Raw genomic sequence first — 13,025 nt, forward strand, 5'->3', positions numbered from 1 at the left:
TTCCTCTTGTGAATCCTTATACAAAATAATGATATGATTAAAATTTGGCTGTAAACTTTACACATAGGAGGCACACTTTTTTTTTTTTTTTTTAAATTTAAGAATATCGTGGATGGTGACAGGCTTTCTGCTAAACAATTTACTGTTTGAAATTCAACTTCCCCTGAAAGTCAAGGTTCAGTGCTGGGTAAAAAGGCATGCAACCAAGTCACCAGCCTCCCAAGCTGGACACAAGGCATGCCTTCGCTGCAGAAAACACATAATTAGCAGTTACAGGTCTTCATGCCAACAAACCAATGGTTAACAAGAATGATTAGAGTCTGGATGGAACCAAAGCACAAGCTCTTTGCCTTTCTGATGCTGACCAAAAGCCACAAGCACACACATTTCCCCACGGCAGGTTCATACCACTGGACTTGAGTTGCTTGGATCGCTCTCGTTCCTGGACTGTAGATTTTGGTAAAAGTGGAGTGAGTCCTCGGGACTTGGTGGGTCTCATGTAGCCTTTCATGGGTTCTGCCGCTCTGCTTTTATCTTCCTTCTTCCCTTGTCCCAGTGCCTTTGGTTCAGATTTTTCTGTCATTTTCTCAGGTGCCTCCAAGATCTTGTCTTTGGGTTCTGGGAGCTGAAGAGCCTTGGAAGCCGTCACTACTAACTCATCTACCACCCTTGAAGGAGTCACTTCAAGTTTGCCATCTAAGACACCTGACTGGAGTTCTGGTGGTGCCAAGGAAACACATGCCATTGCTCTGATTTCAGAATCCAGACTGATTTCTTCCAATTTATCCTTTTCACTTTCTGGAGGCAAAAGAGTCGTATCTACCTCCTTATTCAAACTATCTGGGCCCTGGGAATCTCTATTTTCAGCACGTTGGTCCTCACAGAAACTGGGCTTTTGTGCTTTGTCTCCCATTAGGTCAAGAATTGGAACTGGAGCAGAACCTTCCTCAGACTCTTTCTGTTTGTTTACTGGACATGTTGGAAAATTACTGCTATCTGCACATGCTTCTAGGACTCTGACCCCACCTGCCAGGCTTTGGTCTTCTATGAGCACGCCAGAAAGAAGGTGCCCCCCTGCTGGCTCTGTGGTTTTCTCTACTGAGTGCTTTGATGCACCACTGGGCACTGACTCAGATTCTCCTATCACATGCCCTTCGTCTATCCCTGCTTCGTTTTTCATGGGACCAGCAAGCTCACCTTTATTCTGAAGACAGCTACCTCCATGGTTGTTAACTGTTTCTATGGCTGCTGTCAGAGTTGGGGCAACTCCTCCTGTGCTCGTAGAGGGCGTAACAGCACAGGAAGCCTTGGGTCTTTCTTCATCTGGGACTCCATCTTTGCTGCAATTATCTACCTCTAATAATTTGGAAATCTGGGCTGGAGCTGTCCCTTGCCCGCTTTCTGCCAAGGTGTCTGGAAATGAATCACTTTCCTTTACTACTTGAGAAGTAGAAGGGGGCAGTTTTTCACAGGCTGCTGATTCCTGAGCCTCTAGGGGGGCCGTCTTATTCATCAACCCTGGTGGTGTTCTAGGGCAGGTAAACGTAATATTTCTATTTTCATCCACATAGCCCATTCCTTCAATTCTGTGGTCCCCTATGGTTTCCATGGGAACATGTATTTTTGTTGCATCTATCTTATTCTCCAGAATGTGCTTCTCAGGGAAACTATTTTTAACCTTTTTGCTTTTTCCGTCATTACTCCTTTTATTTGGTTTGTCAGCAACTGCAGTATGTCCCTTGGCCACATCTGTCTTATTCTCCTCAGCCGGTACTGAAGGAACAAATCCTGCCCCCTGGATTTGGTCTTGGCAGCTCACATCTGTCACCTTGGTAGCTGGTTCAGTAACAGCAAAATCCTTGCCTGCGTTTGTTTTGTTCCTGCCAAGAGCCTCAAGCTTAGAAGAATTAACCTCAACATTTCTACCCTTTTGGCCAACTCCTTCCATTGTGGGTGTATCCGATATACGTGAGAACAAAGGGTCACGATTTACGGGGAAAGTAAGTTCTAATTCTCTGTTTTGATGGGGAGTACTACCAATATCCCCACCCTTCCCTAGAAAAGGTGGGTTGATGATTTCTTCCTTCCTCTCCATTCTAGCAGGCTGTGTGGAATAACTATTTTTAAACATTTTGTTTTTGTCTTCACTGCCTCTTTTTGTAGGCTTTTCAGAAATCCAGGGAGCTACCTCATGATCCATCCAAGGACATTTTTCCTCCTCGCTCTGGTTGCCAACACGCATGTCTATGGCTACAGCTCCTCTTTCTGTTCTAGCACCGGAAGTCTGAATCATGCCTGACCCATTTCCCAAAGGAATCAATGCCTGCAAGGTGCCTGCCACCCTCAGGTCAGTCATCTCCTTAGGGTCCCGCATCACCACTGCCTCAGTGAGCTCAGCCACGGTCCCTGGTTGCTCTGAAGAACCCAGCCCCAGCTCCTCGCTTTTATCCATTCTTTCCGTTTTAGGCGCTGGCTCACTTGGCACAAGAACAGCTCTGCTGTCCTTCTGGCTGTCCGCAAGCAACAGCAGCTCAGACCTTGCTCTCACCTTCCCAGAACTTGCTCTCACCTTCCCAGAACTTCCCTTTCCCTTCCTGATTTTGCCATCACCTGCCATTCTCTTAAATGGTTCATTCCCTAGTCCAGGCACCTGAGCTAACACCGTGTCCTGCGGCTGCTCAGAAGCAAAGATGCTGTTCTCCTGTCTTTCCTTGGGAATACTTTCCTTTTTTAGTTCTTTAACCTCTTCAGCTCCCTCAGAAAACTCTTTCTGTTTGTCATTCTGCAGTTTAGTCATTTTACTTTCATCATTCCCTTCTTTTAGACTACTTACTAATGGATTACCTGCTGTCAAAGTGGGTATGGAATTAGGCAGTTCTTTTGCTGCTTTGGGTTTTGAAACTCCACCCACAGCCTCTTGGTCCAAGACAGGAGAGCAACCCTCTTTGGGTCTGATCTCCAAAGGAATTTCTACTTTGTGTGAAAAAACTTCTGTCAGGGGTTCTTTCAGATTGAGGGAGCCTACTGTCTGGCTTTTATCCACAGGAGTCTTGAGGTGGGGTGCAGGCTGTGGTTTGCACTCATCTTGCTGCAGCAATTTCTTGTCTTGGCTCTGTGGTGCTGACTTGTTACCTTTCACCTCTGCCTCTACTCTCAGTTTGGGCTGAGAATTTACTGCAGTTTTCCGGGGTTCCTCCAAAGGACACAAAGGAATGCTGAGACCCTCTGAGACAAAGTTCTCAGCTACCAGTTTGGCTGCTCTGGAGTCAATTTCACACCCCTTTTTCAAGTTTTCTCTGGATACCAGTCCATGTTCTGTGCCCACAGTGGTAGGCTGGCTGGGGGGAACACCTGACTTTTGTGGGTCAGTGGCAAAGGGATGACCTTTAGGTTCATCTGCATTGTCATCATCCCAAGGTCCCCCAGCCCGGGGCTGAGAGTATCTCTTTTGCTTTGGTTTCTTCTTTTTTTTCTTCATCATCATTGGTGTTCTTTCTATATCCCAGGACTCCCTGCCAAGATCCCTCTGGGGTTCAAGGAAGTCACCATGAATAGTTTTCCTCTGGTTCCCAGGCTCACCACAGGAAGACGAACCAGAAACCCAACCCAACTCAGACAAAGGGCAGGGGCCCAGCCCAGGATCAAGAGTCTTCCGTGGAGAAGAGCCTCCCAGCAGCTCAGGAGGGACCCTGGCAAGCCTGGGCCGGGCGGGCCGGGCGGACCTGCGATCACTGGGTCTGCACGCTTTTTTGGCTTGTGTGGGAGGGGTACCTGTAATACATGAAGTTGGCCAAAATTCCAAACAGAAAACCCCTTGTTATTGTTTCTTTAAAAAAGTGTCCATTTAGTGACTCATTTAAGTAGTCTATTTTCACCAACCCACATACTGATTCATTTAGGAAAACAGTATTTTTCCAAAACATTTCTCACTCTTAACTGGGATTAGTAAATATTTAACAAAGATCAAAGATCATCATCTTGGGTAAAGACTTTTTTTTACAAAACGTATTTACAAAATATTCGAAACTTGATAAAAGAAATTCAAACAGAGATCTTCTAATCTGTATCATAAGCACCTACTGCCTAAAAATCTCCTCTGATACTTATTTATATTTGTTATTATTTTTAATAGGTACATAATTCCCAGGATAGTAGCAAGATGGTAAGCTCCTCTTTTTGGTGACATTGATTAATTGATTCATTGAAATATGTATGATTTTACAATTCTAAGAGTCTGTCACCAATATTATACTAATTACTTATCAATATTATACCAATTACTTGTGAAACAGACCAGAAGGACAGAATTATACTGCTTTTAAAAAAAAAGAAAAAAAGAAAAGATACTGAATTAGTATTTTGTCCAGAGAAAAAGTCACATTATTTCAGAACCAGAGCCTCCTACTTTGAAACACAAATGTGCTAGATTTCAATGTTCTGTTGCTAAAGGTACTTCCCAAAAGACAGAGGTATATACATAATGCCAAGTATAGGATAATGAATTAAAACAATTAGGATGAGCACCCTTGGAAAAGTTTCAGGAAGTCAATTAGTCCAACCTCCTGCCTCTAAGTCAATGAATGCAGTATGGATCCAAGATCCTGGAAAGAGATACGGTGAGGGCAGGTCTAGGACAACTCTTGTCAAGTTTGATGCAATAAATGACCTCACAGAATATTAAAATACTCAAATAGTGACTTTTGTCCTTATCTTTATCCCTCCAATATCCTCCAAATCCTACCCTTTACTTAATACCTCAGGCCAATTATTGTTTTTCCTGAAAAACTGCTAGGCTTTAGCAACCCACAGCATTTATAACATTTAACTTGGCAATTAATCAGCAGCTATTTGGTGCCATCTCTAATACTATTTAATTCAATTATTATATAAATCTTTGGTTCCAGAGTGCACGCCTGGGAACTTCTCTCACCATCCAGGCTAGAAAAGGACCAGGACCCAGGCCTAAGTATCTGTGTGCCTTAGCGTGGTGTATACACAATAAGGACTTGAGAAATCTTTAATGATATGTTGAGTCACTAAAACAACATTTTAAAAATCATACATTTATTTAGCTCCCACTTGGTGCTAGACAGTGTTTAAAGCAGTAGAGATTCCAAGTGTAGTAAATCTTGGTCCCTGCCCTCAAGTTCACGATCTCACCACAATCACAGAAAAGGAGGCAGAGAATCACTAAGTTGATAATCACGTGCACGTGCTTCTGGCTTACCATCAAAAATGTGTAAAGCTCACTGAAATCTGTTTAAGAAAGAGAGCTGACTTCGTAAACGGTCCTGCTGATCACTACCTTATAACCAGGAACAATGTCTTCCACCATCTCCCCATCTTTCCCAGTTTAAGCGGTTTCAAACAGGCCACTTTGTTTTCCTGACTTACCTGAGGTCTCTGAAGGAAGTTCAGAAGGTTGACTACTGAACGGTTTCTTTTGCTCTAGTTCCTCTGACACAGAATCCTCATCTGTTGGCAAGTTGTGCTTTTGGCCCATGGCTGTGACTGCTTCTAAAGGTAAAAGTAAAAACCACACAGGTTTCAGAGAAGCACCATTTCAGCTGCTTCTACACCTTCCAGAAATTGGAAACAGACACAGTTTTTGAGGAATGAGGGACGCTCCTATGAGGGCAGAAGAGAAATGGAGTGGCAGTTGGAAAGGGGAGGGAAGGGGGAGTTGGGAGGGTTGTTTTTTTTTTTTTTAAAAGAAGGGAAAAATAACAAATGTTTTTATGGTGGTGGGAATGATCCAATGTAAAGGGGAAAAAACATGGTGAGAGGCAGGAAAAGAGAATGGCCAGGGCAATGTATGTAAGTAGACAAGAGAAGATGGGATCTAGTGCAAGACAAAGATGCTGCCCCTCATGACTAGGAGGAGGGACTGTTTGCTGATGGCAATAGGAGGGAAGGCAGAGTCTATGGATAAAGATACAAGTAGTTAGGTAGACAAGCGAGTGGAAGTTTGTGAATGTTCTCTTTTATTGCTTCAATCATCTGTAAGAAAAACAGGAAGATGAGCAGAGAACAAGGATGGAGACGGTGTTGGCAGTTGGAGGAGGGTAAAGGTGAGGAAGAACTGTTTAGGGGAGCAGGAATGTGTATAGACTTGCAAAGTACAGTGTGACTGTCTTTATTTTACCTGGCATGACGTTTGTCCCTTACCCTTCTGGAGACTACACCCTTGTAGACAAATACTACCAGTAAGCGTAAGCCCATACCTGCTGAAATCATGAGAGGAGGTACAGCTGACTGTCCTTCATCCTGGAGAGATTCTAACTGGGAATCCTCACTTGTTTCTTCCTGTGTCCGTGCAGTTTCCATGTCCTTAACAGGAACTGGTGCCATCTCTGCTTCTGAGGATGCTGCAACATCCTTGGCTGGGGCCACACTGTTGGCCAGGGTCACCTCCGTTTCTGGGGGTAGATCCACATTCTTGCCCAGGGCCATCTCTGTTTCTGGAGATGAAACTACGTCCTTGCCCAGGGCCACCTCTGTTTCTTGAGGTGGAGCCACGTCCTTGCTCAGGGCCATCTCTACTTCTGGGGGTGAAGCCATGTCCTTGATTGGGGTGACTTCTGTTTCTGGAGGTGCAGCCATGTCCTTGACTAGGGCCACCTCTGTTTCTGGGGGTAGTACCATATCCCCAGTCAGGGCCACCTCTGTTTCTGAGGGCAGGGCTACCACCTTGGCTGAGGATATTTCTGTGGATGACACAACGTCCTCATCCAGTGGCGCCTCTATTTCTGAAAGTGATGCTACACCCTTGGGTGGGGCCACCTCTCGGTCTGTAGGTGGTACCATGCCCTCAGCTGGGGCCAAATCCATTTTCACAGGTGGTGTCCTCTCTGTTTCTTTGAATAGTAGTATGTCCTTGGCTGGGGTTACCTCTGTTTCTGTGGGCAGTACCATGCCCTTGGCCAAAGACACATCTGTTTCTGCGGGCAATACATCATCCTTAACTGGGGTTGCCTCTGTTTCTAGGGGTAGTACCACGTCCTTGACTAAGGCCATATCTGGTTCGATGGATGCTTCCATGTCCTTGGCCAGTGCCACATCTGGTTCGGTAGGTGGTTCCGTGTCCTTAGCCAATGCCACCTCTGTTTCTGTGGCTGGCACCATACCCTTGGCCAGGACCATCTCTGATTCTCGAGATGGTGCCATGTTAGCAGCCTTCAGTCCCATCATCATTTCCAATGTTTTTGTTGGTGCTCTCTCTTCTGCTGATGCCATTTCTACCTCCTCAGCAGGCTCTAAGGGAAATAAATTGGACATTTAGGATCCATCACTGTCTGCTCATAGCTCTTCATTCAAAACTTACTTTCTTAGGGCACGAGAGTATCTGGCTTTTGTGACCATAACATCCTAAACATAACTAAAAAGCTGTCCACTTAATGCACTTGTGCCTACTCTTCGACAGTCCTAATACTTAGAAGAATAGAATATTGGCAGAACAAAGAGTGGAGGAGGAAAGGCAAAGGAGAGAAAAAAACACAGGTCCAAAAAATCAACACAGGTACACAATTAGTGTCAGAAAGGGAACCTGTGGGACATCAAGAAAACCCCCCCGAGTTCTAAATCTGCCCTGAATTACACAGGGATTGTCTTTGCCCATTGGTCCTTAAGTGTTGTATTTCAACTACAACTTAATTCCTCCAGCTTTGAAATCAGTAATTTAAGTTTAAAAACATCTGTGACAGTTGTGAAAATTTTACCTACCTATACTGCTGCACAAGGCTCAAAAATGTCTGATGCTTTATATTGATTATTGATACTGTAACTATTAAGTGATAAACAGGGATCCTAATAACGTACCTGCTGTAGGCTGCAGAGGCTGTGTAATGGCCTCAGGGGAAATGAAGGATTCTGAATGTGGAGGGTTTGGAGCTTTCACAGACCACCCATGAGGAACAAGAGCTGCAGGAGCAAATGTGTCACAGGGAAACACACCTAATATTGAAACACAAATACATTTTTCAGACTCAGTCAACACTGGGGAAAAAAGACATTTGATATTTAAAACCAGTTTTATATATTGCCATAAAGACATAAGCCAAAAGGACCAATGAGAAACAAAGCAAGAAAGTTTTAAAGTAAAAACCGCTGACATTCTCCAGGTTTTGGCTAATTGTTAGGCTGTTGCGCTGCTGATTGACACTGACTGGCCACCTTCTACAATGTTTTACAAAGATTCAAAAACACCAAAGGATAGGGAGGGTGGGAGGGAGATGCAAGAGGGAGGAGATATGGGGATATATGTATTTGTATAGCTGATTCACTTTGTTATAAAGCAGAAACTAACACACCATTGTAAAGCAATTATACTCCAATAAAGATATTCAAAAAATAAATAAATAAAAAAATACCAAAGGACGAGCTCTTGCTCCTACATTACAACCGATAGAACGTAACATACAGTACGGGACAGTGAATCAATTTCCTCATCTGTACAGTGAGATTAACATACAACCCTTTCCAACATTAGAAGACACTTTTGTGAAAATGCTTTGTAAATTATTAAGAACTAGACAGATGTAAAAGCATTATTATTATGCTGTCCTCTGCCAGACCTAATATCACATGGGATTTAGTATCGCCTGGTCCTTGCCATCAAGATTGTTACAATTTAGCTAGAGAGGCAAGATAGACATATATCAAATAAGGTAAACTGTGTAGTATGGACTAAATGCTATAAGAATTTCAAAAGAACCATGAGACCAGCACAGTCACAGAAGGCTTCAGAGGAGAAGCAAGGGCAGGAAGAGAGGAGAGAGTAGTCAATTTCAAGGATGGAGAGCTCACTGAGCAAAGAAAAGAACGAGGATGCCAACAGGACAAGAATGTTTCTGGGACTATGAGATTAGTCTGATTCAAACAGATCTTGTATACCAGACAGGGAAAATGGGATTAGAACAAACAGTAGAAGAAAGAATCCAGAAAACCAGAGGATTTAGAGAAAAAAAAGTGGGGGGGGGGCTGTCTTAAGGTCTTAATCATAAAAATGAGACAATGAATACAGAACAGGGAGTCAGGTGATCAGGTATATTCAGAATTAATTTTAAAGGGGAGCAGGAAGTCTGATAGGCGACTATTGAGGTGGTCTAGGTATGAAGTGATAGGGGCTTGCACTGGGGTAAAGCAGAGGGAGCACAAAGGAAGAGAAGAAAGATGCTGTAAAGAAAGAAGTCAATGCAACTAAGTGACTGTCTAGGTAGTGAGCTGAAAAAACAGGAGTCAAAGCCAAAATCAAATCAGGAGACTAGATGGATAGCATCAAAGTCAACTCATTTAACATCCTTCTTGCAAGAGATCATCAGGCCAAAGAAAAGCGTAAATGAAACATATTACTACTAACCAGGATCTTTACACATACAAAATTATAAGCATTATTTGAAGTGGGACTTACTGATGATGGGTACTGAAGGAAACCAGAACATGTTACCCCAAAATATGCCTCTTTGACATAAAAATTTTGAGCTGAAGGCAATTAAGCAAACAGCAAATTGAGAAAAAGCTCCTCCCTTTCTGCTTAAAGGCAGGATATAAATTTTCCTTTCACTGGCAAGAGACGCTTATCAGGCCAGAGAGGGCACCAGAGGAATATGCAAACAAACCTGACTCCATTAGTTCCCTCCCATATACTTACCTTCGCAAAGTATGACTCTTGGAAGTGTAAAATTGCTTTCCTTTATCCTGTCATTTCTCTACAAATTTAATATTCTTTGTTGAGGATGCTACACAAACTGAATTTCTTTCTTTTTTTAAATAAATTTATTTATTTTGTTTTTTTATTTATATATTTTTGACTGCGTTGGGTCTTCGTTGCTGCACGCGGACTTTCTCTAGTTGCAGCGAGCAGGGGCTACTCTTTGTTGAGGTGCGCCGGCTTCTCATTGCGAAGCATGGGCTCTAGGCACGTGGGCTTCAGTAGTTGTGGCATGCGGGCTCAGTAGTTATGGCTCGCAGGCTCTAGAGCGCAGGGTCAGTGATTGTGGTGCAAGGGCTTAGCTGCTCCGCGGCATGCGGGATCTTCCCAGACCAGGGCTTGAACCCATGTCCCCTGCATTGGCAGGCGGATTCTCAACCACTGTGCCACCAGGGAAGTCCCAAACTGAATTTCTAAGCTACACCTTTGAGTTACTTTCCTCCCATGTGATGTATGTTGCATGCGTTAATAAACTGTTTGTTTTTTTCTTATTAACCTGTCTATAGAGTCTCAACTGAACACCAAAGATGGGTAGAAGTAAAGTTTTGCCTGCCCTACAGTGTACCTTGGCCACATTCATGTTAAGTTATACAAAACCAGGAATGAGGAAACTACTAATTGATAACTAAGATCTGTTTAACATTTAGTTTACCATGTACCAGAAACTATGTGAAGTACTTTTACATAAATTTTATTTAATCAACACCACATCTTTAAGGTAAGAACAAGTGGTGGCCCCATTTTATAAAGAAACCAAAGTTTAGGGAGGACATAACTTGCATAAGGCCATGAACTAATAAAAATGTGGAGACAGAACCTGGCCCTAGGATATAGGATTCAAGATCCCATGAGAGGAGGTGAGCTGACCCTGAGCAGCCCAACTGTGAATTCTCTGTGACTAATCTAGAAGGAGCCTTGTCAGAGCCAGAGCCCCTAAACATGACTTTGCCTAGCGATTCACTTCAAAGGTGATGGGTGAAAGGCCAAATTAATTGATGGAGTTAAGAAATAAATCCAGCTGGAGAAGTCATACCATAACTGTCTTTCAGGGGATCATTTTGTTCTGCAGATGCTGAAGCACTGGTTGTTCCACTGGGGAGAAAGAGCAAATCTTCCAGGCTGTCATCATGGTGCATCTTAAAGGGATCTGGAATAAAGAAGGAATTTAAAACTCATTCCCAGTGAACACAACTAGAAAGATTACCATTCCTTATTATCCTCTGATGAATACTGATTAGCTACATGTGTGTCGTCAACAGTGAGTTAAATATGTTGAGATAATATGTGACTGAATGTGGTAGGGAATCAAATATTCACTAATTCATTTGTGACAAGTTAAAAATACATAATCTCATAGTCTCTAAGATTTAATTATCTAAATCAGACAGCCAACAAATACATAAAACTAAAACTACAACTAATGCTCGAGTCTATAATATATTAGGAGGTGAGAGTACAAATGTAATTAAACTTTCAATATGTATTTACAGAGCAGACATTCATTTTAGGTTATTAAAAAAGAAAACAAAACACAGAACAAGTAAAAGAGACATTTTCACCTCCTGTGGAGAGCATGAAGAAAACCGCATTTCAAAAGCTGTCTGAATGAGACAAGGTGAACTGCTGGCACCTGGAAAGAATGAACTCTAGACTCAGGAGCTGGCATGAGTAAAGGCACTGAAAACATCAGGTAAACTCTGTACCTTCTTACATGAAAAAAGAGCAAAGCCATTCAGGCCAAGCAAGAATTCTGCTCTCTAAGGAGGCCATCTCGAAATGCAACACACATCTGAATTAGCCTGAAAGCTTATAAAAACAGACTGCTGGGCCCTAAGAATCTGCATTTCTAACTAGTTTCTCAGGGAATGCTAATTCCCTTTAGCCACTTCCACTGTCAGAGGCAGCTGCACTGAAGTCCAGGCTTTAAGTGAATGTTCATTCCTGTGGCTCTGAGGCAGCTGCCCCTCCCTCTTCTAGTAAGGGATTTCAGGCTTAGGGGAGAGCGCGGCACTGCAGAATATGAACGAGCAGAAAGGAAACTGAGAAACTGCTGGGGCTGGAGGAGGCCCCAGTGCTGCTGCTTCAGAACAGCAGAGGAGCTAGAATCTAGACAGATTAGAAAGCTTCATTCTCCCCAGTCTTAACTTGGTTTGGGGTACCTGCTGCTTGCTCTGCCTCTCACACTTCCGCTGAAGGAAAACAGGACACTTAAACCAGCAACGAGAATAACTGTTGTATGGTTCACACATTAGGAGGGGAAGAATGCTAAATCACATGTAAAAATCAAAGATTTCTACAAAGTTCTGTCATTTATTCATTACTATTTTACTGGGTGCGTATGATATGGCAGACCCTGTGTGCTCTAAAAACCCAAAGATGTATAAGATCAGGGTTGAAAACATTTAGGAGATGGATATACTTTAGTTCAAGTCAAGGAAGGTCTTCACTTGACAAATAATTAAGCTGAGCACTAAAGAACTGAGTGGCTGCGGGACGAAGGAAGACCTTTTCTTTCTCTACCTACATTCCCTCTCTTAGTGATCTCATCCAGTCTCACGGTTTAAAATTCCATCTATAAGATGATGACACTCGAATTTGTATCTCCAGTCACCTCGACCTCTCCCTTTATTTCCTGACTTCTGTATCAAACTGCCAACACTTAATGTATAAAATAAAGCCAAAATGTAACCTGTTTCCCAAATCACTCCTCCTACAGTCTTCCCATCTCTGATGGCATTCTATCTTTTGGGTCCAAAACCCTGGAGTCATCCTTGATTTCTCTCTTTCATACACCACATCCAAGTCGTCAGGAAATCCAGCTGACTTGACCTTCAAAATGTCCCCCAGGGGGCTTCCCTGGTGGCGCAGTGGATAAGAATCTGCCTACCAATGCAGGGGACACAGGTTCGAGCCCTGGCCCAGGAAGATCCTACATGCCGCGGAGCAACTAAGCCCGTGCGCCACAACTGCTGAGCCTGCACTCTAGAGCCCGCGAGCCACAACTACTGAGCCCGCATGCCACAACTACTGAAGCCTGAGCTCCGCAACAAGAGAAGCCACCGCAATGAGAAGCCCGCACACCGCAACGAAGAGTAGCCCCCGCTTGCCGCAACTAGAGAACGCCCGTGTGCGGCAACGAAGACCCAACACAGCCAAAAAATAAATAAATAAAATGAAAAAAAAAATGTCCCCCAGAATCTATTTCTTCCCCACCTCCACTACAGTTTCTCACAAGGCTGCAGTGAAGGCACTGCCCAGGGCTGTGATCATTTGGAGACTTGACTGGGGCTGGAGAACCTGCCTACATGATGATGGC

General features: G+C 43.5%; 1 protein-coding gene across 5 annotated transcripts in view; it reads right to left on the reverse strand.

Annotated features, from left to right (window-relative positions):
• MAP4 (microtubule associated protein 4) overlaps window positions 1–13,025 on the reverse strand; it is a 113,464-nt gene that overhangs the window by 41,075 nt on the left and 59,364 nt on the right. For 2 of the 5 annotated variants that reach the window (XM_061196680.1, XM_061196682.1), the window contains 7 exons: window positions 10,743–10,856; window positions 7,819–7,953; window positions 6,225–7,265; window positions 5,395–5,517; window positions 4,416–4,422; window positions 3,876–3,886; window positions 409–3,771 (listed from right to left, as the gene is read on the reverse strand). In XM_061196680.1, the coding sequence (XP_061052663.1) occupies window positions 409–3,771; window positions 3,876–3,886; window positions 4,416–4,422; window positions 5,395–5,517; window positions 6,225–7,265; window positions 7,819–7,953; window positions 10,743–10,856 (4,794 nt within the window). The remainder of the gene's footprint in view (window positions 1–408; window positions 3,772–3,875; window positions 3,887–4,415; window positions 4,423–5,394; window positions 5,518–6,224; window positions 7,266–7,818; window positions 7,954–10,742; window positions 10,857–13,025) is intronic. The other 3 variants (XM_061196684.1, XM_061196683.1, XM_061196685.1) reach the window with 2 other exon arrangements.

This window comes from Eubalaena glacialis, chromosome 7, assembly GCF_028564815.1.
Source record: "Eubalaena glacialis isolate mEubGla1 chromosome 7, mEubGla1.1.hap2.+ XY, whole genome shotgun sequence".
Classification (NCBI taxonomy): Eukaryota; Metazoa; Chordata; class Mammalia; order Artiodactyla; family Balaenidae; genus Eubalaena; species Eubalaena glacialis.